The sequence below is a fragment of the Chrysoperla carnea genome, chromosome 5 (genome assembly GCF_905475395.1).
Source record: "Chrysoperla carnea chromosome 5, inChrCarn1.1, whole genome shotgun sequence".
Taxonomy (NCBI): Eukaryota; Metazoa; Arthropoda; class Insecta; order Neuroptera; family Chrysopidae; genus Chrysoperla; species Chrysoperla carnea.
This window is the reverse complement of record NC_058341.1, coordinates 38,868,552-38,895,288: the sequence shown is the minus strand read 5'-3', so window position 1 is coordinate 38,895,288 and position 26,737 is coordinate 38,868,552. Positions and strand designations below refer to the sequence as shown.

General features: G+C 27.4%; 1 protein-coding gene across 2 annotated transcripts in view; it reads right to left on the bottom strand.

Annotated features, from left to right (window-relative positions):
• Positions 1-8,596: 8,596 nt before the first annotated feature.
• The window catches only part of LOC123299564 (homeotic protein distal-less-like), a 142,535-nt gene continuing 124,394 nt past the window's right edge, over positions 8,597-26,737 (bottom strand). For both annotated transcript variants that reach the window (XM_044881796.1, XM_044881797.1), the window contains 3 exons: positions 10,420-10,603; positions 9,689-10,136; positions 8,597-8,644 (listed from right to left, as the gene is read on the bottom strand). In XM_044881796.1, the coding sequence (XP_044737731.1) occupies positions 8,626-8,644; positions 9,689-10,136; positions 10,420-10,603 (651 nt within the window). In that variant the 3' untranslated portion in view covers positions 8,597-8,625. The remainder of the gene's footprint in view (positions 8,645-9,688; positions 10,137-10,419; positions 10,604-26,737) is intronic.

Genomic DNA, 26,737 nt, shown 5'->3' with positions numbered 1-26,737 from the left:
CTTAAATATGTTTCAAGTGCGAGTTTAGGGTTCCGTAGCTGAAATTTTTTTCTATTAATAAAGTCCCATGGGCCAGATATATAAATATCAGCGAACCAGATGAAAAAATTAGACAACTTTTTGCTTGAATTTGTATATTTATTTTCAAAACGAAAAATATATAAATTATATTTTAAAGTTTTTGTACCAGGACATTCTGTATCATCCATACATTTGTGTAGATACCCACCATATATAAAATATTGTGTTATTAAATTAAATCTATGTTTAACATTATTAATGTACAGTACAATATTTGTATATTAATAATATAATTGTATTGCATTTAACATGTAAATAGAGGTTAAAGGTCAATACATACACAGTTTTACTGTAGTTAGTAGTGAGTGATGTGTATAAAATATAATTGATATAAATGAAGTTAATTCAGTAAATAATTTTAATATATAAGCATTAGTTTAGTTTATAGTTGTAATATGTTGAAATGATTTAATAATATATAAAGTGTCATTCATTCTGTGTGGACAAGATCAAATGAACGTATATTAATTTAAATATTTATTTTTTTGTTTAAATGTATTTATTTATAAATAATGTAATTCATATATAGGTGGAACTATGCAGTTTCTTCTATTGGTTGGAAATATCATAATATATTGAGGAAAATATCCAATCGCTATTGATTGTGGTATAAAATTCCTATCAAATATTTTGTGAAACTTTTAAAATTTCATTCTTTTTTGTGAAATCAATTATTTTATATCAAATATATTTAAAAACAAGATAGATTCCCAATAACGCATCCCCATTGGTATTTTTACTTTACAGGACCTAGAACTTGAGATTGAAGAACAACTTTTTTAATTTGTATGGCATACGCTCCGCCGTAGAATAGTTAAATATTAATAATTGGTTATAATCCTTATTTCTTGAAAACACGGTCCGATAATATTATATAGGATCCGGCCGCCAATAGTAAATAGAAAATCTAGTTCTATCTTGCGGTGTCCTTTACAATATCAGTTCACATAATAACGGTAGATACATTTTTTGCCAGAATTTTTAAAATTTAATGACTTTCACAAACCTCCATGTTTAAAAATAGCGAAGCAATAAAAAAATTACAGCAAAGAAAGGAAGTTAATTTCTCGGATAGTAGATTTCAGACGTATTTTTCACAAAAACTTCATATTTAACTTTCTAATACAAAATCATCAATTATTACCACATAAATATGGCTGATTTTAGAAAAATAATATGCCTTCCTACTTCAAATACTTACTTATAATACCTTTAATACTTTTTTTTTCAAATTTTCACACCCATTCATGGAAAATTGTCCAAAAAGGTACCTAGCTCGAATATCATCATCCCTATCCCTTTATTTTATATATGTGAAAGTAAGAATGTTTGTTTGTTTGTTACGCTTTCACGCAAAAACTAGCGAATATATTTGATTGAAACTGTACAATAATATAGCTGATACATCAGAATAACATATGAGCTATAATTTATAAAGATTTATTTTTTAAAAAAATTAAATTTATTCTGAAATTTTACTGCTAAATCTATCATCATCATTTTAAACCATAAATTAAAAATTCCGTAAAAGTTTATAGTAGTAAATGTCAAACAATTCATGGCTTTCTTTTGTGATAAACTCGATGGATAATAGCTCTTTTATACTTAAAAAAATTGAAAATTGTGCAAATATTTTAGTTGTGTAAAACAATTCCTTCGAGTGTTGCAGAAGGGGAATAATTGAGATCAAGAGAGGTGGCGGTGGTTTTTACTTTTAAGCCCAGTGAAGCGGTCGGGTATCAAGCTAGTAAGTTATAATATTTTGACGAATTTTGTTAAAAATATAAACACAGTGGTTTAATTAAGGTAATTTTAACATATTAACAATTTTGGAAAAATATTTAATCTAATTGGATTGTTTTGATAAAATTTCACAAATTGTCTTCATACCTTCAATCCTTCCACAAACATAACACAAATTTGTATAATGATAAATATAACAAAAAGAAGAAAGAATCTTTGAAATATAATATACAATATTTTGACATAACAATAAAACCATATTTTATAAATCCAAATAAGCTTCCAGTCCAAATACATACACACATAAAATACACATCAGTAACCATTATGAATACATATAAAATTGACTATTGGGGTTAATTTTCGAGGGGTTGTTTGATTTTCTCTGAATTTCGACAAAGGCTAGTCGTATAGTAGTAAATGCGTATGTAGAGGGTAAAAATATGTATATGTATTTACATGAATGGTTAGGCCGTGAAAAAGGGCAAATTATAGCGTTTGTATATATATATACCTTGTCGAAACTAACTAACCAGCAGAGGATAGTACCTACTTTTTGTGAATGATTACCGATTTGAAATCATTCAAGTGGGTATCTCACCATCCATCCATCCATCCATTCACACTCATGCATGCTGTGATATTGACAATAGAAATTGGGATAAAAACATCCCTATATCACCTAATAGTAAATGTAAAAAATAATTCACCCCCGTAATTTTAATGTATCGATTATATTGAGGATTTTATGTTCATATTATATGTGAACAATTGAAATTTTGTACATTAACAAGCTGTGGTGAGTATGATTCTTAAAAGTCAGATCATCAACTTTCAAGTTAATTGCATATTCTTAAAATCAAAATGTAAAATGAGAAGCTATCATTGTGTTATTTTTATTTCACTGCATAAATGATCTTCATGAATAATCCAGTAATTTGAAGGTACAGGGTGGTTTGTGTTAAATTCAATTGTTGAAACCTTGAAAATTTCGGATTTTTTAGATTTTGGGCGATTATAACCCTTAAGGACTAGTTTTTGATAATACATACCTTTTCATGAAGACTAAATTTGATACAATATGAGACTAGAAAATTGTCTCTGTAGACCCAATAGTTTCCGATAAAGAGCATTGCAAATGTTTATCATTTTTTCGAACTTCGCAATTTTTTGCAATATTCTCTCGTTCTGAACGATTTTTAACCCTGCTTTTTCGTAAATTTTTTAACCAAATGGCGTCCGAGGTCAGATTATTCATTTGACCAACATCCTCAACAAGTTTGCATAAAATAAAAACTACCGAATTTAAGCCAAGCTCTGATTCATAAAGTTACTGTACTATCACACAATTTACAAAAAATAAGGTTTCGTTATAGTAAAAGTTTCCCTATCTGCGGCCCAGGCTATTACATCGAGCTATAATAGGTGTCTATGAAAATTTCAAATTGATGAATTTCAAATACCATCAAAATTTCAAATATCACCGACAGGCATATGCATCTTTGCAAAAAAAAATTGTGAATACTTATAGATTATTGTTTCAATTTTGTGACGTTTATAATGACTTTCCATCAAATTGTTAAAATGGCTTAAAAATTGAAGTTGTTTTAATGTGTTTTTAAAAAAAATGTATTGATGTATCTTTTTTATATAAAATGCAGTTATTATCCACTTCAATACAATAATTGACTTTCTAATATTCCTTTACTAAGTTCAAATAATTGTTCAAGTACTTTTTTACCATATAGGAAACCTTTTCGAAACTAAAAATGTGTATGAGGATTTGAAAAAGCATTTTGTTAACTTGATTCCCGCTTAAAAATTCCAAAAATATACAGTTTTGCAAAATCTACCTAAAAAATTCGGCTTTATCGAATTGAAAAAGTGAAGTGTCAAAGTGTCCCCAAAAGTAAACTTATTTTGAAAGAAAACTGTAAAACTATGTCAAATACACTCAATTATGCACCGCAATAGCCATTTTATTTGTCATGCCATTTGTTATTGAAAAGAATATGACCTAAATTTCCTAAAGTAGTTATATTTTCAAAAACTACAGTATTCCTTCAGAGAAAGCCAGGTCGAACATTTTCTCGATTATCATGGGCATCATGAACTAAAGTAATAAAATAAAATTACGTCCGAGGCCATCCATAAATTACGTCACACCTTGAAGGAGGGGGAGGGTATCATTCGAATGTGATATTGTCTAACAAGGGGCAGGGGGGATCAAAAGCTTTGTGACATCACATTTCAAAATTTGGATTGAAGAAAACGATGTTGATACGAAGGATGTTCCTGACATCCAAATTCAGAACGAAAATGATATGCCTAATTTACCAGTAATAAATAATGTAATGGAGAGGCTCCAAAGTCCATGGACACAAGATGATTGATTAAGTTTTGTATTTTCGATTAACATAATTAAGTGTTTATTATTTCTTTACTAGTCATAGAAATATCTACATAAATGTTCCCTGTGTTTAATGCTCATCATTTTAGCTATACGAAATTTTTAGCCACAAACATGTGAAAGGAAACATGAAGACAGGCAAATTGATTGAATTGATTACTGCAAAAAGCTTGCAGTAGAAGGGACTGTATGGAGATTTGAGATTGTGTGGAGATTCGACAGCCAATTCGCTTATAGAAAAACTAGAGAGATATTGCAGGATCAAAATGATTATGTCATCTTTCGAAACTTCTGACTGATGACCGATAATAGTTAGACAAAGAGATGACTGCTAAATCATAAGAAGAAATAATCGGGTCTCTATAGACACTGTAGCTAAAACGGGAACCTGTTGAAATCAACCTCAAAAGATGGATAAAAAAGAACGACAGAGCATCTCAACATCGCAAAATTAAAGTGAACTCCAAAAAGCTGAAAATGAGTCATGCTGCAAAGCTATAGAGGAGTTTGGCTATACAAAATGCCATGAAATGGGGAAATAATAAAATACTACTAGGCACTTCTATTTTAAACTCTTCTATTTATTCAAAAACTCTTTTTCAATTTTTTTTATAAATGATTAAAATTGTAGAATTATTCAACATTTACGTAAATAAAATGGAATAATGCAAAATAATATAATCACATTGATCATCAAAAATCGATTACTATCCATAAATGTATCTACACAAAACAGTTTTCAAGTAAATAAAACTTACCTTCCTTATTATTTGCTTATGATACCTTTAAAAGTCTATAGAAAATAAACAAACGTAAATGTATATATTTTGTCAAAAAGATGTATTTATTGAATAGCTAATAGAAAACGTCTCCATTGTTGAATAGATACCAAACTATATAAACATGTTAAACACTCAATAAGTTGTTACAAATACATTATTTCCAAAAATGGACAAACATTTTTATTGTTAAAATATCCCATACAACAATTCAACAAAAATAAAATACTTGATGATAATGTATATCGGATTAATTTCTTTCATATTACAATGCCATTATTTGAGTGCAAAATAACTTTGTAGGTAGAGAGAAAAAAGATATCTTTAATCTGTTTATATATTTTGTTATACAAACAAGGATTAGTGTTGTATGTTATTAAAATATAAATGTGCACTTATGAGGCTTTCAAATTTGAACTATTTTTGCAAAAACTATAACCCAGCATTTTAAAAAATATTCAGGATACTTCAGACTACAGGGATTATTTTTTATTTAAATAGGTTTAGTATCATGTACTAACTGAAAATGTACAAAATCCTTAAAAAAATAGGCGAGGTTGCCTCTAGTTTAACGAAAACCGTTTTGGGTTATATCTCCAAAACCTGCACTTTAGACCAAAAATGGTAGGGTCTTTACTATCTATAATTAAATTATCTACCTTTTTTGTACATTAATTTTTTTGTATCACTAACCGTTTATGACTTATACGACTATGGTGATTTACTAATTAAATAATAATATGTAAGCTTTGTATATTTTTCATTACCTGTTGGTAAGTATTTTGACTTTGTACTTAATTTATATATCGAATTATCTGCCTTTTTCTACTTATTTTTTGATTTTTTTAGAGCTTTTTTTCAGATTGATGAAACAGGCTAAAAAAATTAAAGTGCTTGAAATATAACTTACCTTTTTCGATGAATCTTTGGACATATTTAAAATGAATAGACTCTATTGGTGCTTTTCACTTAAAAAATTAATAATTCACTTTAAAAAGTAAACGTTTGAATTTTTATGTTTCTTTTCTTCAGTAGTTTTTAAAAACAAGTATTACCCAAAGTTTTGATTAAAGGAAAAGTCGGATATATTGAAATAAATAAATAAAAATTATTAATTGTTAATTTATATTTTATATTTTCGTTCAATTTTTTTTTCCATACACAATGAAATAATAAAATCACTTTTTTTGGAATGTGAAATATTTTTTAATTTTTCTTATACAAAATTGTTTTTCTTCACTTTTTTTTTCTTGTAAATTTTAAAATAAGTTACAATTAATAACACAATTATACAAATTATTTTCTTTGTCAATTAGACTAGTCTTTAGTCAGCAAAATGATCAAGACTCCTTTCCCAACGCAACACACACCAAGTGATGTGATTCCTTAAATTACTCGCCTATTCCCAACATTTTCTTTCATGTTTATAGCGAAATATAACGATTTAAAACTTTTGAACAAATCGTTTCATTCCAAAATATATAAAAATCCAGATGCCATTTCGGTTTTGCTTCAGTATTTTAAATAAACGTGAAAGAAAATTACCGTAATAGTCTAGTCTAGTTTAAAAGAATCCCAAAAATTTATGGAATTTACATCAAGATCAGAGTTCCGGCCTATTTTCTGGCTAAAGATCGGTCTACATAGTTTCCATATAAAATATTTCATTTATTTTTCTATACATTTCTTTTTAATTAACGTAAAAACAACTTCTAAAAGAAAAATAATTCCAATCTGCAGTGAGTGTAAACTTTTTTCCTCAGGTTTTTAACCTACATTTAATTATAATATTTCTATCGTTACTAGTGGTTTTTGGCTGCACAAAAAAACTGCAAAATATATCAATTTATAATACAATTTTATTTAAACCAAATAAAAATTAATAAAAACATTTTTTTTTTCTATACACAAAAAAGAATTTTTTTGTTTAATAAATCAATCTATTCAAATCATGTCAGTATTTTTATAGAGCGGAAAACATTTTTTTAATAATAATAGTATTTACAATGTATTTTGTGTTTTGTTTATTCACTGAGGTAAAGCTCTATAAAAATAGTGAAATGTATTAGGTGCGTGATAATATGTTTGAATGTTACTTAATCCCGCTTCTTATAAATAATGGAATGCTTTAAGCAATATTGGATTCGTTCTAAAGTAAAATTGTATAATTATGCTCACTATCCAAAAAATGGGGAAAACTTGATTGAAAATAATATTGATGTCGAATTGATTATGTAACGGCTGTAACACATTCTTTGTTGAAGTTATTTGTTTGAAAACTGAATAAGAAATTTTTTCAGTCAATTTCAGATAATAATGAATGAAAGGGGAAACTATAAAGTTAGTCTTATTTAAAAAGGAAATAAATTTTGAATGAAACCTTTTTCTCCCGCAAATCTACGTCCGCAAGCATGAAAATAAAGGACAATTGAATGTTGAATATTGCATTAAATTTTCTATGCTGTTATCGGAGAAGGATTTCCATGAAAATGAAGGTCTTTTCATAAGGAACAACTTTATATTTTACCTGTTTTGAATCTGAATAAACTTACTACCATAAAATGTCCTATTTTTATTTTATGGTAGAATAACTGACAGAATATGATAGAGTATATCTCGGAAGGTTATTGCCTTTTTCAGTTCTTTTTGTTACACCTGAAACATCTAGAATTTCTACCTGTTTAAATTATCAAATAGCATTAAAATTTTAACCAAATTTTCCCCAATAAGCTTTCAACATCATTCACAGCAAAGTTTTGTGATGTTATGCAACATTCAATCATATTCTCATTAATATTATTTTAAAATAAAATTATGATCCAGCAATATTTAAATTAATCATAAGTACGGTGAATTAGATTTAAAAAATTTATTCCAGTTTTATGTTAACGATATAAATTTTATAGAAACATTGCTCGAGCATATTGAAATTTCTTGCATTATAACTTTTATCATTTTTTGTATAATGCGAAAAATTTAATATTTTAATGGAAAAAATAAATAAAAATGTTTACTTTTTCTATTAAAAAAAAAAAGTTAAATTTTTTGAGACAGCACAAATAATAATTTTTTTGTTTGAAAAAACACAGTGAAAATAAAAAATAAATCATTTTGTATTTTGAATTATTTTTTTATACATTTAATTAATTAATTATAATATGTATAATTTATATACAATAAAATATTTTAATAATCTAAATTAATTATTTATATTTTCTTCTTGAATAAAAATTAATCACTAAAAGCACAAATATTGTAGTTTTTGTCTTTTTCTCTTCAAAAAAAAAGCACCGCGCAAAGTGTAACATTCACAATATTTTTTACAATAATTTTCTTTTAAATTTTGAGTGGCGAGCGTCGACGAGGTTTTTTTTTATAATGGTGATTTTTTTTTCTTTTTATTTTATTTATATTTTTATTGGTCAATTCATCACATTATTTTTAATTATATAATAATTATTTATAATATTTACAAAAATTCTTTAAAACTTTTTTTAATAATTTTTTTTTCTGTTGCATATTGTTTTAGGAAACTTTTTGATATTATTTTTAAAAAATTATTAATATTATTTTATTTTTATTTGTTTAATTTAATTAAATTGTTTAACACTGTTAAACAGCAGGCCATACTCTGTAATAAAAGTAAAAAATTTATTAGTTAATGAAAAAATTAACAAATCAATGAAATTATTAAAGTAATGTTTAAAGAGGTCCTTTCTTTCTGCTTTCAAGCTTTAATTATCAAGTTAAAGATCATAGTGGTAAGATTTCCAATACCACACGAAATAAAACGAATTATACGATTTATTTTACTAGTGAACAATTTTCCTATACTCCCTAACAATATTTCACTAAAAACCTGCTTATCGTTTGGTCCATGGATAAGTGTCAAGTAGTCACAAAAAAATCAAAGATCCTTAAATATCCTAGTCTGGAACGAATACTAAATTTTAATATTTTAGAAAACTACGTCTAATTTCCTCGAATTTTAGTCTTCGGAGCTGGACTTAACAGAAATTAAGAGTATAAAAAGAAATTATTTCCCATCGCTGCCCAAAATAGTTTATTTCCTTCAATTTGTTTGTTTGCACATGAGTTAAATTTGACAGGAGTAGTATTTGTATTAAAAAGCATAAATATTTGAGAGGAAAATTATTCTGGAATAAAAAAATATTAAAGCAGGTTTTTTGTTAAATAGAAAAGCCCAGTGTCCTAAAATTTTTTATGGCTTCAACTGACGTTCGTTTTCAAGCCGAAACAGACAATAGCGCGTGGTGATCTTGACTTGTGACTGCCATAGAGACATTTCCAAAGTTATTCGGCAAGGAAAAAGTAGATAAAATTATTTAATTGCTTATATATTTCATGTTCATCAATCAATTTTAATTTTTATTTCAGATCTTGTAAATTATTCTTGCACATTTTCAAATTCTAAAAAAAGATTCTTGAAATTGCCTAGTATATAGGAGTAAATTATAATTAAAGTATAATTCTTAAAAAGTAGAAATATATTTGAATAGAAACATTTTTAAAAGTAGTTTTATTTAAATAGGAAAATTATCTAGTAGGTTTTGGCGTAAAAACTTGAAAAGCAGAAATAATTTTCTGCCAAATGCACTTCTTTTTCCGTAAGGTATTTGCAGTGTCAAAAGATATCAAAACATGAGATACTTACGTTAATAAACTAGCTGGTGCAGGATTATCACCAGCATACCATGAATATTGTGGTAAATATCCAGGATGATGTGTTGTTTGACCTTGTAAACCATGTACACCACCGCCACCACCGCCTCCACCACCCTGTGAATGCGCATGTGCATGTAACGGGGGTATATGATGCGATGGCGGGGGTTTTAAATCTTGCCATGCACCATGATGTGAATGTGGAGGTGGAGGTGTACCGGTACTTCCAGGTCCACCACCGCCTGGACCACCACCAGGTCCACCACCAAGACTCTGTTGAAGCGATGGTATATGATGTTGGGATTGCATTCCACCACCGCCACCACCATGGGACGATAATGGTGTACCACTAATATCACTGCCAGGCGTCGAACTTGGTGTTGGGGAGTTCATCATGTAATTGGCATTATTGGACGGGGAACTATTCGAACTGCCACCACCTGTAACAAAACAAAGAAAAACAAATTAATTTGCTTCCTGGTTAAAGATCCTAGCAAGGCGACGGTTTATAAAAACGCAACGACCAGTGTTGTGACCAATATTTTTTTTTATTTGGACCATTATCATCTCTCAACGGGGTTAAATGTATTTTGCAGGCATTTTTTTGAATATGTACATCTTTAACACCTTTAGATGGTCAGTTTTCTATCTGCCTCAATCGGATAAGATACCAGATAGATTATTTCGGGATATTTTAACTTATTTTCGAAGAATTTAACTTACCAGGTAGCATTTGTCCTGGACCCGGACTACCAGACGGTAAACCACCAGGCGTACTCATAAGACCGGATCCATGATTAGGAACACCTCCCCCAGATCCATTATTATTTGAACCACCAGGAACTTGTTGTGCTGCTTTCATCATTTTCTTGTATTTACTTCTTCTATTTTGAAACCATATTTTAACCTGTAACAAATAAACAAAAATGTTAATTAATTAATTTTATCAATAATCACACATTAATAGAACGAAATTTTTTTATCTAAAGCTTTAACAGTATCTAAAAACTATTAAATAAGTGATTCAGAACTTTGGTAACTTCTGATTACTATTCAAAGATGGCGATGATTACTGTTCAAAATTTTTGAAAAACACAGTTATTCTAAAGTTTTAAGTTTTCACTTTCGTCGAAAATTCTCATGACAACCTCCGTTTTTTTTTTTTTTTTTTTAATATTGAAAATTGCTTCAGATTGAATTTTGTATTGTTTGATCAAATATTTCTAATAATATTGATAAGTATTAAAAACTTCGCTAATATTAACTTTTAATACATGTTTTAAATTAATTATGGAGTTTAACTTTGGGAAAATCATCATCATATTCCAACTATCTTCTTAAAAACTATACCTAATATACAGGGAGCTCTAAGCTATCCCATATAAAGACATCAGTGCTAAGGTGCTAAGATGATCCATTTCTACTGTACCTATATTTTTTGAAATTTTAATACAAAATGATACAATTGTCAATATTCACAAAACGCCAGGTTAGAAGAATATGTAGCTTGACAGTATGAACAAGAAAAATCCTTTTTTATTTGAAGATTATTAGTGATAAATTACAAAAGCCCGCGTAGAAATTTTGGTATGCCATCACCTTTTTTCGAGTAAACAAAATCTCTGGCTCCATTGTCTTTGTTGAAAGTAAAAAAATGCTATGCAATTTTTAGGACTTTGTCCGTTTTCACTTTGTCCACAATAATTACAGTTTTTTTTAATACAAACTCCGTGAGTCTAGAAAAGGACGCTTTCCCGACAATCAGTGTATATTAAGAAATTTCCATTAACTTAACGTCATATACCATTTGATGAATTTTTGGTGCTATAACTTTGGCCACCCTCTATAATATCTATCTCTATAATCTAGTAACTAACATATGTTTATAATAAATTATATACGAATTAATTAAAGTATTATATTTACATAATTTTAGCATAAAGTTTTTGTGGTACGCAAAAACCTTTTAAAATTTAATACCGCATACAATATGAATGGATGTATGATACTCTAACTCTAGTAGGTACCTACATGAAAGTAATTCTCCATTAAAATATCTCGTTAATTTAAATATATAAGTATAAAACTTTAATTTACGTCATAGTTGTATAGTAATTCTATTTTCGTAATATTATTTCAGATTGTAATTATATTTATGACCGAAATTAAGATTATATAATATAATAGTGGTTAAAGTTTTAAACGTAGTTTTAAATTATTTTGATGGTAAATTATGTTTCTTTTTCGACATATTTTATATCTTATATTAAAATTTAATTTTAACTCCTTTGATAATTATTTACACGTCATAATCAAGAACGGTTACTACAAAAAATTTTTTGATGTTATTATTTTCATATCAGGACAGATGACTTTTCCATGTGACAATCGGTGGCTTAGATACCATAGTAATTTACAACAATACTATTTAAATATTGTAGGAATGAACTGTCGATTTCTAATGATCTGCGGCATTCCATAGATCACTGTTGTTATTTTTTTTAAGATTGAAACCTGCTTGTGGCTGCCATATTGATTGCTTGACGTAATTTTACCAATAGCGATTTGTAACTAAGACACAATAACTTATATTTAACAAGTACGTATTTTTAACAAGACCGATCGTTTATAAGTCACGAAAGGGGGCTGGAAAATGATTATTACATTGCGTAATTGATTCCATCAGAGATCTAATCTACTCCGAAAATATGAATTCATTATTACTCGCAATTTTTTTATTTAACAAAACTATTGAGGAAATAGTAGCTATGTTATTGATTATCATTTGTAATATCGATATTATATAATTTCTCGGTTAATTTAAGCCAAATTGAAACTTTTTTCATAATTACTAAATTTGTGGAAAATAGCAAAATAAATTTAAGGAGCAAAATTTTTGTCGAAAAATCTGTCTCTGTAAATATAAACTTTAATGGAGAAACTTTAAGTTAGGTTGAAAGGCCCTTTGGCAGTGCCGACACTCATTCAGAGATCTGAGGCCCATTTATATTGTACTACTTTTTTATCAAAACTTCTATATGCCAAAATTTCAACTTCATTCAAATTCAAAGATGTATTGTGTAAAGAAGTTCCAGCAATTTATGTTTGCTTCAACCAGATCGGACTTTTAAAATGCTCTTTTGATCTATCAAGTGAGATTTGTGGAATCACCCTGGCGCTTAAGGTAGTACCAGCATGAAATCACTTTTCGACAGATTTGGCCGAATTTTTTTTCTCGGGTTTATAATAGCTTTATTTATGAATTCCTAAAATTTCATAATTTTTGACCGTTTAGATCGCGAGATATTTAAAGACAAAGTTCGCGATTTTGAGGGTCATGTCCCATTTAAAGCATGTAAAATGTCCGGTCTCTCTCCTATTTTTTATGATATTATTATATATGGAAGAAAAAGTAGAAAAAAATGTTTATACAATACAATTCTAAAAAAAAAATTTAGAAATTAATTTTCACTTTCGAGATATTAATTTTGACGTAAATTGACCGAAATTGGGACGTTGGCATAATTATTTCCCATTTTAAACGGTCAAAATTTCTGAAACTTTGGGAATTAATAGTAAGCATTATTAAATTCTTAAATTTAATTTTTCGTTAAATTCTGTCGAAAAAAAAATTGTACCATTGCTTTAACATAGAAACTGCAAATACCATGCTGGAACATCCTTAATCTGTTTTTGTCATGTTTTACAAGGTCATTTGTACAATTAAGTAACAGTCAATCATTTGTATTTTGTGAACAATTTAAGTGTGTTTCAACAGTATCCTAGTGATTGTGAATAAATTTAAATATACTTAAGTTACAAAAAATAATTTATTATGATCGTAAACTTGCTACCACCCACAGTTCAAAAGGTAGCAAATATCATCAGCACACTTGATTAACAAAAAAAAAAGAACCTGTTGGAGATTTTTTCAATACACACAGTTTGCTATCACACAAAATTACCGACTAAACAAATGAAAACAGTTGGGCTTAATAAAACCAAGCTTGTTCTTTTTAGTTTGGAGTAGGAACCTAAAAGTGTAAGTAAAGAAAGATAAATTTATTACGGTTTAATAAGTCTACCTTTTTTATACACACTTAGTTTACTTTACCGAGCTGAAAAGAACAAGCTCTATATATATTCGATAAAGAAAAAAGATACATTCATCTCACTTATATAATATAAGGGTAACATATTCTATATCAATATATTGAATTACATGTATATAAAATATAATGATGTGATCAAATGTTAATTAGGTATATTTTCTCAGTGGGATACAGATTCTACTCCATTTATTGTTCAATTCGCTATTCCTGACAATATGTTTCGAATACAAAAAGTTTAATTTACTTTATCTTATTACACTTGAGCTATATTTAAACTAAACTCGATTATTTATTTATTTAATTTTATTTAAGAGAAGATTGTGCGCAGTAATTCAATGATGAGACTAAGTTTTGACAGCTAAATTACTTGCAGTGAGTCCTGGGTCGTATGATTTATGGTTATAGTCTCGTATTGTGAGACATAATAGCATAAAATAAATGTAGTCAATGTCATTCATGGCACGATCGTGAGATGAACGATTTATAATCGAGCACCCAATTTAGGATTGTCATTTGGACAAAATAAATTCAAGTATAATCGAAATGAAATAAGAGAAAAATAAATTTTCTCAATGCTGCAAAGAACAAAAAGTCAGAAACCTCAAATTTCAATTTTTTATGCTCATTGAATTTTTATTTATTCGAGATATAGACAATTTTCGATATCGATGTTTACAAGGAAATAAAAAAGTGAGGGTACCCAATTAGATGATTAGATGTTGCCACAGTATCTGAATCTGAATCTACAACTTCAAAATTCTTCGGCTCTTGGTCGCATTAGCCTTCGGGTTTCATGTCGAATCTTACTTGTTTTAATAAACAAAATATCCGGTAAAAATGACTGTATACAAATGACTAAAATATTGTATATTTACTTGATCTAGAAGGATTCTAAAATTGAAGCGAGAAACAAGTTCCAATCTCAGGAACGAAGTAGAAATTTTGTGGAATTGTCAAATAACTAAAACCGAATAAAATGCAAAAAATTAATAACACACAAATTTTAAACAGTTCTGTCAACAATTACTCGATTACAGTTCCTTTTTGAAGGTGGGACTACAAAATTATGTCATTGGAATGATATGACTGCATCGACTTCGACATGTATCTATCTATATCTGATGAGAATTGTTTTAAATTAGAAGTCAGGAGCCTATTTGATATGTATAATCAAACATCAAATAAAAATCATAAAAATAATCAATTTAATTGACCACTACTAAATTCACCACTTCCCCTACAATATTATTCGACAAAAGAAATAAAAAATATATTGGGTAACGGTACAAAACACGTGTCTGCCATCATCATTTTTTTCATAAATTAAAAGAAAAAACGAACACAAATTGTTTCAAATTATATATACAAAACAAACATCAGGCAGGATCAAGGGATTCAAAGCAGTTTGACTATCAAAGGAATTGTGAAAAGAAATGAAGGAAAAAAGCATATTCATAATATAATAAGCTTCCTATTACAATTATTTAACCTTAGATAAATAAACATATTTACCTCATGTAATAAATAAATTTGCTATATGGAGTGTTGAACCTTAGATCACAATTCAGATTTATTAAACCATTTTTTTAAATATTAAACAGTAAAAATAATCTCTCCACGATAATAACTATAAAATGTGATGATCTATATATTTATGAGATTCGTAGTATAAGATCTACCATGAATCAGACTCTGATTCCCCATGAATCATCCACAACGATTATCAAGGAAGGTACTCTTTTTAACATGTAATCATAACAGTTAACGGTTAATGAATCATCGAATGTATTTAACTATAGCTTTAACTGCTTTTTTGATTGTCTTAGGATAAGTAAGAATACTTTTTCTCCACTAACAACTAACTTTTGCATGATAAAAACACAATAATGGTAACACTACGTACTTTCGTTTAACGATTATTCAGTGGGCGATATTTTGATTCAAGGTACGAGACCGAACCTATTTTCATCATTTATCAGTATTTCACGTTATATTTTATAAATATGGTTATAAAAAAACACCCACCCGTAAGCTACGATTTAGCTAGGATGTGGTTTAAATCATAAATCATTACTTGAAAATAAATAAACAGTAAAAGCATCAACCAACTTTTGTACTCACAAATTTCTAGTCTCATACAGCAATGTCCTTAAATAAAATTGACAGTCATAGGGACTGCCGATAGATGTTTCACTTAGAACTTTCATTCATAATATTTGAATTAAAATTATCAACATCAATCTGGTTTTCACATCTTTTGACACTCCGAGAAACACTTATATGCCTGTTTATATGGTTTTTTATTATTTAAATATATTACGGGCTGTACAAGATTATGACAAAAGATAAATACAATTCAATTGAAATAACAATTAATATACAATCATATGATTTGTGGATAGTATTTATATTTACATAAATTTTAATGTACTTGTTATATACGTAGCACTAATGTTACACAATACGTCGGTTGTATAGCTACAGATATACTGCTATAAGCATGTCGGCGCAAGCACACCCTTAACATTTTCCTCTACCAAAAAGTTCCCAACGTCGCTAAATAAGTTTTCACTTCAAAAACTGTGGAAAAAACTAAGGAGAATCATCCCCAAGGTACAGCACTCTATTCAGTATGTGTATGCTATAATATAATTATGTCTATGAATACATACGTGTGTGTGTATATATATATAGGGTGCCTTATTAAAATGGTAACTGTAGAAGGGTGTATATAAAATATATTTGGGATGATATAACAATATAATACTAATTGAATTATTTTAAATACCACAATTATAATTTTACTAATTATTTTATTTTGATTTCTATTTTTAGTAAATCATTCATCATTATTTTGAATTGAATTTATTTCCTGGCTACAATTGAATTTGAATAGTTAGCATATAAATATTTACTACCCTCTTTTGCTTAACAGTTTTATTTATTCTTTGTTTTGGTAACATGTTTAAAGATTCAATTGCGTTCAGTTTAAATATTCATGAGTGGGATCAATTGATTACGTAATTCAATTAGCTGTATTCTTGAGTAACGTCTATGATACCAATTGCAAATGAAATGACTATATTCTAGAATTACCTATTTGATATCAATGATACTACCTACAGGTTACTGTTACGTAACAAAAGACAACTACTTCGATATTATCATTGAATACTTCGTTTTGACTTTCCTGAACAAAAAAAAAACATGAACTTATCGGCATCACATAAAAACTTATCCAATAAGTGTCCTGATATTGATTCGAGAAATCGGTTTTCTTATTGGATTTTGAACGATATCTTCGTAAATTATAACCAATGAAACCGATTTTTGCATTATTTTTTACTTGAAATTTTCTCGATCGATAAATTCAGTTTATTAGTAATTTTGATCAAAGAAAATCAAAAAGGGTGTTAATTTGACGCTTGGGCGTGCAGTTTTTGGAGTAAAAGAAGATGTCATAGCGATTTCTGTCGTTAAATCTAAAACTACTCGTACAAAAAACCATAAACATAAAAAATTGAATATTATTAAATTAAAAAACCAAATTTTTTTCTTATTATTATCGATTTTTTCTAATTTCTTAAGAAAATTGCAAAAAAGCAAAAGATAATTTTGATCCAAATAATTTTGACTCGAATTCATTTGAATTAGAGTCCAGAACTCCATACAAACATGGATTTCTAGAAAATAATAGTTTATTACTTAAATTAACTGGATTTTCATTACTTATGGAATTGTCTCAATTAACCAGAAGCGCTGGATTTACCAGTGGGCCGAGTGAACCCGTGTCGATAAGGGTAGATTTGATAAATGACAAAGTTGTCGATTAATAATTGACAAAAGGGAACCACAGTTTATTTCAACTATCGAGAAAGAAAAAAATTTTTGCTGAAGACCGTATTAATAAACAAAAACCAACAGCATCACAGATTATGAAAAAGAAAAGATGGAAAAACAATTTTTTTTGTGACAGGTCCGATTTGTAAATAACACGAGAGTTAGTACATCTAACGAGTACTACCCAAAAATTCCTAAGCCCGACACTGAGCATACGTAAGATTTAGTAATAACAAATACTTGAACTGCACATAATCAAAGGATGATAGATTATTATATTATTTATATTATTTTAATTTATTTTTTATGTAATTAGGTATAAGTAATTAGTGCACATACACACATACATACACAAGTACACACATCACTAAAAACAATATTATTTGGTTTAAAAAGTAATTTATTTAACATACATGTACATATGTAACACGTATGAGTTGTTTAAATTAATTATAATTGTATAATATTTTATTTTTATCTGAATTTCCGTCTTCTCATTAATAATAAATATTATTATTACTTTTTTTTTTACATAATTTTCAATGTCTTATGCAAATTATTAATTTTATTTAGAAGAATCATTTTGTATTCATCACAGTCCAAGCTTTCATCACAGTTACAAACACATCTCGGAATATCCAAGTTAAAAAGGTAAAATGATATAATGCCATGTTGTCGAACTTAGAGGTTATAGTGATTATATTGTTGGGCGAATCGTCATAGAAAATTATTATTGAAAGTATTGAGAACCAAATTTAAGTCCTAAAATTCAACTATTGGAAAAATTACGTCGAACAGTCAATATGGCAGACACAAGCAAGCCTTAATATTTAAAAAAATTGCAATGGTTTATGATTATTCAATATCCATTACTACGGTTATCCAGCGATTTATTCAACGCCTGCTGAAACGCAATTTAACTTTAGTTCAATTTTAAGGCACCTGTTGTCGAAAGTAAAATTAATTTTCTTAATATTACCGCAAAAGCTTAAAAAACTACCGAGAAAAAATAAAGTCTAACCACTTTCTGCGTTCTAGTCTTAAGCCTATGATTTTGTAACAAATTGTCAATAGTAGATAGAAAATAGCCCAGAAAACAATTTTTTATGATATTATTTTTAAAGGGTATGTATTTACGACTTTTATGTTATTTTTTAACTTGAAATAATCGTGAAAATAGATTGTGCAGGTAAAACATTCAGAATTTGATTTAAGGTGTTTTTTTAGCGTGTTTGTTCATGCTCTGAGATCTTGGACTATATTTTTATATACAGAAGAAATAAATATTATTATATATCTTCAATACCTACAATATCTGTATATATCTATTTGAGTTGTGTGTTGAAATATAATTACAAATTTCTATTATACACGAGAGAATTTTTTAGTATAGACTATGGAGCATCTTAAATATTGTTTGTATGCATGTATAAATTCATTTTGATTGATGTGAATATGTACAACAAATGATAAGTTTATTTGATAAAATGTTAAACTGTATTAAGTTATTTTATTCATCGATCAAAATCAAGTTGTCGTTGATAAAATTAAAATGTTACAGTGATGTTGAAAGTTGTTTATCGTCTGCATTTTCTCTAGATATGTTCACATACAGATTAATGTGTCTAGTTTCAAATATAGATTTCTTTGTAAAGTGGTCCTAAGATAAACAGAAAAAGTAAATATTTGATGTCTAATTTTTTAACTAGCGCAAATAACGTAAATGTGTTCGCAATCAGTTTGGTTAAAATTTAACTTTTAAATCCCAAGAATGCATTCTGAAAATTTTGAAAATTGTATTCAATCTATGTTCATCTATGCTAGGAAATGTTTTTCAACGTTTTTAAATTAATTCAGACATAATTTTTATTAAGGAGATGACCTGAAACGCAGCCTACCTAGCAGAGATTGATTTTCCATATTATACGGTCACAAAGGATGCGGGTGTGGAAACTTTAAACAAAGAGGAAGTTATATGGAAGTACTTGTTAAAATTTGTAATATATGGCCGCTGTAAGAGCGCCGATTGAGTGCGTACTAAATCATTATCAATGTAAATCTACGCAGGAGATTAATGCTTGTCACAAACGGAGAAAAAACCCCATTATTAATATTATTATGAACATTAAATATAAACAATTCACTTATTCTACAAAGCAGAAATCAAAATATTTCAAATTTGTTATTATTGTATCCCAAATTATTCCAATTCCAAAAATTTCAAAATGTCAATAATGAAAAATATTTGAAAATTTTTACCATAATGTTATTAAAACGACGTTTTTGTTAAATAGGCATTTGGCTCGTTACAATAATTTTTTGTATAAATTAGAATAATAATTAGTATTAAATGCAGTATTTTTACAATTTCATCTACCTAGACTATTTCTTTTATATTACTAAGGTAATTTTTCGAATAGGAACTAGAACAAATGTTGCAGTTATTTCAAGTTTTTTTAATTAACAAAAAAATATGCTCATCATTTTTTATTTAAATTAATATGTTTCATCTTAATGTAGATATAACACCAAAGTATAAACTACGTGCTCAACTGAATGTGATCGTACAATAAAATTAAAACTACATAATAAAATATATAATAATGAATTAATAAGTTAAGTAAAAACTATAGTTGTGTAGAACAAGTGAAGTAAAATATATTAAATAAAAATAATAAACTTTAAATACACATAAATATTCATTAATGTTAATATCTATTATAACAATCACGAATACTACATATGTTTAAAATAGTAAGTATATCTACAACTACAGCTACATATAGATAATATGTAAGTAGATTGTATAAATAATCCTCCATACAAATCTGTTTTATCACATCTTATTAAACAACAGAATCCATGTACTTCTTAACATCCTACAAATATTTATTTATATTCTCCTACGGTTTAGATGAAAGTCTATTTATTCAGTCTATTCATATTCTTTTATGATTGACAAATGACCCAAATTGAATATATAATACAATTTTGTATCCAAATGATATGTTAATTGTCGCGATTTCTATGTTGAATTCTATATTTGGTCTGTCAATCGGTTAATAGTCAATTAATTGACTCATAATAAAGGCTACATCCATGGTTATTTTAATTCTTTAGTATCAGCAACAATTCATGGTGGAAGGTCAGGTTTCTTATGTGAACTATGGCAACATTCATCTTATGTTTTTTAAAAGAAACTAATAAACTAATGCACTGATTTGTACTTTCTAAAAAAACCTGATATTTTTATCACGTACAGTGAAAACAAACAATTTAATGGGGTGTTCTCTTCGACAAGCCTAAATTGTAGGCATTTTTCAAACTAATATTATAAAAAAATTAAAAACATTTTTGTAGCCATTTTTGTTGGAAAAAGAAATTAAAAATTCTTCGAATTACAGGCCGATGAAAGGGCAAGCACGTACAGTCACATTATGGATAAAAATGTCATCGAAAGGTTCATTTTGATGGTTGAGAATCCAGATATATTATAAATGTGAAATTTTGTGAGGATGAATGAATGTATCAAACTAATTATAACATTAAGGACACGTCACATTTGAGAGTTAAAATAAATCGGCTATTGTTTCCTTAAATTTTGAAATAATTTCTTAAAATCCCGATTGTATACTGACTATGCTTGCCTCTATACATAATTTAACAAGTTGTTGAAATCATTCTATTCAATCCGAACCAATTGCTATCTCTATATATTTTATATGTTTCCTTATAAATGTTTGTTTGTTGTTACGCTTTCACGCAAATACTACCGAATGGATTTGAATAAAACTGTAGAACAATAAAGCTCTTACATTAGAAAAACACATGAGCTATAATTTATAAAGATATATTCTATACAAATTAAAAATAATAAATAAATTTAAATAAATTCATGGCCATCTATTCTAATATACTCAATGAATTATGACTATTTTACACTTTAAAAAATTCAAAACTGCATATATTTTTGGTGTGTTAAACAATCCCTTTGAGTATTATGGAAGGGGGATACGTGAGATCAAGAGAGGTGCAGGCTACAAAGCGGTGATTTTTACTTTTAAGCCCAGTGAAGCGGGCGGGTATCAAGCTAGTAATGTATAAAAATAGATACAAAGAATCATATTGCATGCTGATAATAGTACTAAACAAATGAAGAGTTAACCTATTACGTATATTTACCATACATAAACATAATATAAACAAACTTCATCCTTAGGATAGTAGTCATTATTTTATGTATAATGTCTACAATGTCTACACTATATTATGTGGAAAATATTGATAGTAGACATTGTTTTTTTTTTGTTATTTTTACTTTACTTACATGTGATGATGCATTTTATTTAAATATGTCGCGTTTTTATAATGATTACTAGCTACCCGCCCGCTTTACTGGGCTTAAAAGTAGAAAACCACCGCCTCATAGCCTCCTCCTCCCTTGATCTCACTTATTTCCCTTCCATAACACTCGAATGAATTGCTTTACACAGGTAAAATATTTGCACAATTTTCAATTATTTTAAGTGTATAATAATCATAATTGATTGAGTATATCAGAAAAGAAGGCCATGTTTGACATTTACTATTATAAATTTTTACAAAAACCTTTAATTTATGGTTTAAAATGATGATCATAGATGAAGCAGTAAAATGTCAGAATAAATTTATTTTTTTTGTTTTTAAATATATCTTTATAAATTATCTCTGATGCGTTATTCTGATGTATGAGCTGTATTGCTGTATAGTTTCATTCAAATCCATTCGCTAGTTCTTGCGTGAAAACGTAAGAAACAAACAAACAAACATCCTTACTTTCACATTTATAATATATAAAGAAATAAAGATACGAGATGCAAAGCCGTTGAAATGTTAATGAAACACTTTTTATTACAACGATCGAGATTTTTAACCTTAAGCAATATTCGTGGCTTCCTGACTAATTTCAACTCGATTTTAATTGGAGAGTTGGTTCTTTCGGAATGATTTATTACTTTATAAAGAAGAGAATGAAAACCAGGATACTACACATATCTAGTTGTAAAATAATTGAGTATAGCCGGCAATTTTGTTCGGTTGCATCTGTTTAAAGAGTCACACAGGCTCCTTTAACAATCTGTTAATCAATCGAAATTGGTATCTGAAGATAGATCTAAAATTTCACGCATTTAATTCATAAAATTTCGTATATATACTTCACAAAGTTTTTAAAAACAAAGACATAAGTAGAAAAAGCATTAAAAATTTGTTTTAAAAAGAAAACCTTAAATTATAGATATCTACAAATTGAGACGGGAAATAACAAATTGTAAAGTATTTAAAGGATTTAAAAGTATTAACCTTAAAGGACAATCAAGAATGACATACATGCCATTGAGATATCATCAGCCATGCTATTTTCTAATATCCAAAAAATATTCAATATTATAGGTACAAAAAGTTGCAAAATCAAAGATATAAATAAAACAAAAAAACCCAAATACAAAAATAAAAAGTAAAAATATGTCAAAAATAAAATGATAAATGAATTTTTAATGTATTTCTATACTCTTGAAGCGGTTTTTATTCAATGATTATTATGCATGGAAAATGAAGTGTATATATGTTATTCAGTAGATATTACTCAAATACACATAAATCTATCTACCAATCCATTGAAGGACAGTTTTTTTTTTTTTTAAATTAGTTTTATTTTTATTATTTATTATTGACATGATTGATTGAATATGTTGCTTGAATCAAAAGAATTTGTACTTAGTACCTTTGAATAATTTGTATAGTACTCACTACTTAGTCAACATCTGTACTACGTAAATTATAAAGTAAGTATTTCGTTGCATTTATTCAAGTTGTATTAGTTTAAGAGCTATAGTAGCAACCAATGAAATTTTACAAGTAATAAATTATAATTTTAAAAATTAAACTAAAAAAACATGCTTTATTGAACTAAAATTAATATTTCAAGGCATATTAATAAAGATGAGATTATCAAGTCTTGGTGATCCAGGGTTGGGGAACTAGGATAAAGTTAATAAATGATTGTATTGTTATCAGTCCTTGACACGCGTGCAAATTTTCAAGTCAATCGGGGATCTACAAGTTGAGAAAAATTACGTTATCATTCATACATACTGGTCTAGTTAATACAAGCGTGTTAAAGTGTAACATTTTCAAAGAAATTTTTGATTAACGCCCGACTACAAAGTTAAAGTTTTATTAAATGTTAAAGTCACTTTAATGTAAGGAAATTTGTTAGCATCATCGGTAAAATTTCAGTTTTAAACACCATTACTCCAAAGTGAAGTGAAGGGCTGCGAGGCCTGATAAAGTTGTTGTTTAAAAGTTCGAAAAAAAAATTCAAATTAATTTCACTGCGTTCCCACCATATTTTCGTTTAATATCTAAAAATATAATTGCGCTAATTTTAGCATATTTAAGTATTGTCATGAAAATTAAGGCTGACCTGCTTTTCCCGCCAAACATCCTGTTTTATCGAACATTAGCGATATTTTTTATATTTTTCTTAATAAATGAGACCAATTCAAATGAGTTAAATTTGCATGAATGCTAATTTTATTCAATGACTACATTTACAACTTTTATTCAAAGTTTGTGTGTGCAATTTTCATTTGTAAAGAATTTCAAGAATTTCATTTGCAAAGCTAACTAAGCTAGTTTTCTGTTTCCTGGACAAAAGTTGTATTACAACAATGATAATGATGATTTTCTGCGAAAATGAACATAACTAAAGAATTTCATTTAGATGATGACTTCATAATTTTTTTTTTCGCCATTGGCTCTTAGACTAATTACACTAAAGTAATTCAGTAAACACATACCTACAACTTAATATTAATCTTTAATGATCGTGCTACCATCTTTATAATTATTATTTCATTAAAAAAGATTATCTTTTAACATACTAACCTAATGATGAAAATATAATAAATAATTCATTGATATTTGATATTCATCTAGAAAAGCTGTCTTTAATTTTAACGAAATCTCATTTATTAAGGTTCACTAATCATCGGGAACTTTATTACATTGTGGAATTTTCGTTAGTCCTCAATATACTGCATATTATATTTAGTTTGGCCCTCACGCCTTTCTTTTGTGTTATATTTTGCTGATTTTTACAGAGCTGTAATTTGAAAACTATTTTTAACAAATTTTTTCAGTTATGACTTATTCTAAGTTCCCAATGTTGCCACCTACTTTCCATGTCATAAACGATAACAAATATGAGACATGTCTGATTTCTTTCATCCAATCAAGCTACCATATCTTATACGTGCAAATTTTCTTCAAAAAAGCACAAAATATAATATTTATTTATTGTTTATTAAAATAAAATAATAAATCTAGGTACAGTTAAATATTTTTCATATATAAATAATTTTGTTTGACATTTGACGGAAAAATATTAAAATTTATATTTTATTATCGTGCTTGAAATAGTATTTCAAAAATATTTACCAAGTCATGAAATAACTTCAATAACAATTCAATATTAGCCTAGTTTGTCTAAATATAAAACAAAATTTGTCAATCAATTTTATTCAACATTTCATTTTAAGTAAATTATTTTCTTGTAGGCGATAATAAATAGAAAAAAATTGAAATTATATTCTTATTTCAAACAGATTTATTTTAAAAAAAAAAGAGCTTTTTAGCTTTTAGATTGATTTGAACTTTAACAGATTTGAATTTCATGGCATATGATAACTAATGAACAAAGTAAATAAATAAATTTTATTTTACGTTAAATATGAAATCATTGAAAAAGCTTAAAAGTTTATATAGAACTTGCACAAATAAGTAATGCTGACAAAAACGTCTCGCATTATCTATAAAGCAAATTGTGACTGATTTGGTAAGAAAGATGTCCAAATATTCGATTCAAGCTCGTTGACAAAAATTTTTCCACGTTATTTAATTCATCTTGTATAGATTTCCACTTTGCATCGATGTTTTTAGCAATTTTTCTAGATGGGTATTAAATTTTAAAGAGACAAATTTTACCGAACACAAAGCCTAAGTATTTTTTATGTAATAAATAACATACTATAAAATAATAATTTAAAACAATAAAGGAAAAAATAAATAATTACAAATTCTTTTTTATATTCATTGTTTTAGATTTGAGTTCTTAAACATATACATATATACATATGAGTATGACCAACAGAGAACAATTCGACATTGGTGGCCTTCTCATAATATAAATATCATCAACATCTTTCTGAACATTAATTTTCAATTACTTATAAAAGAATATATATAAGTTGCTGTTGTGATTTCAAGGACACATGCATAGCTTTGATTTGTATTTGTAAATGGTTGTTCGATTTTGATTTTTTTTGTAATTTTATTTTTTATTAAATTATATTTGAATTTTCAATTATATGTATGTTTATTATTATTGATATGGGAAATTTTATTTTTGATTTTGAAATCACGTTGAAACGATACCAATCATTAAAGGGTTTTCATACCATAATGGTTGCAGTGAAAAGGATAAATTTACAACCACTATTCCTAAAATGCAAATAATTTAAGACCAAAGCTTCATTAAGTTATCAAACCTTTTGATTAATTTATTTATTGGCTTAACGAACATGTTTAAATGAAATATTAAAGAATTGATAAGATAAATGCAACAGACTTACTTTATTACAAAAGCCTCAATCAAACTTGTTCGACGTTTATTGAAGAAGCCTTGTTATCTTTGGATTTTAAAGTTTTTTATTTATATCTGAGGTGGAATCCTAATTAAACAAGGAGCGTTTCGATCGACAAGCCCAATCGTCCAAAGAACGTGATTATTGTATTTTGCGGGTCAAAATTACTCTAAAAAAGAACTTTTATTCCAATCGAAGAAAATTTTCCGCATTTTTATTTTTTAAGGAGTAGGTACTTTTTTAGAAAATTGAAACATTATACAAATAATTTTGTTTCAGAATTGGATAAAACTTGGCATATAAGTAATTTTGATCCAAGAGTTTCTGTTTAACGAAAAAACAATAATTTTTTAAAAATCGCCTGAAATCAGGTCCGAAAAGCTTTTCTTTCTTAGTGTTTTTCTG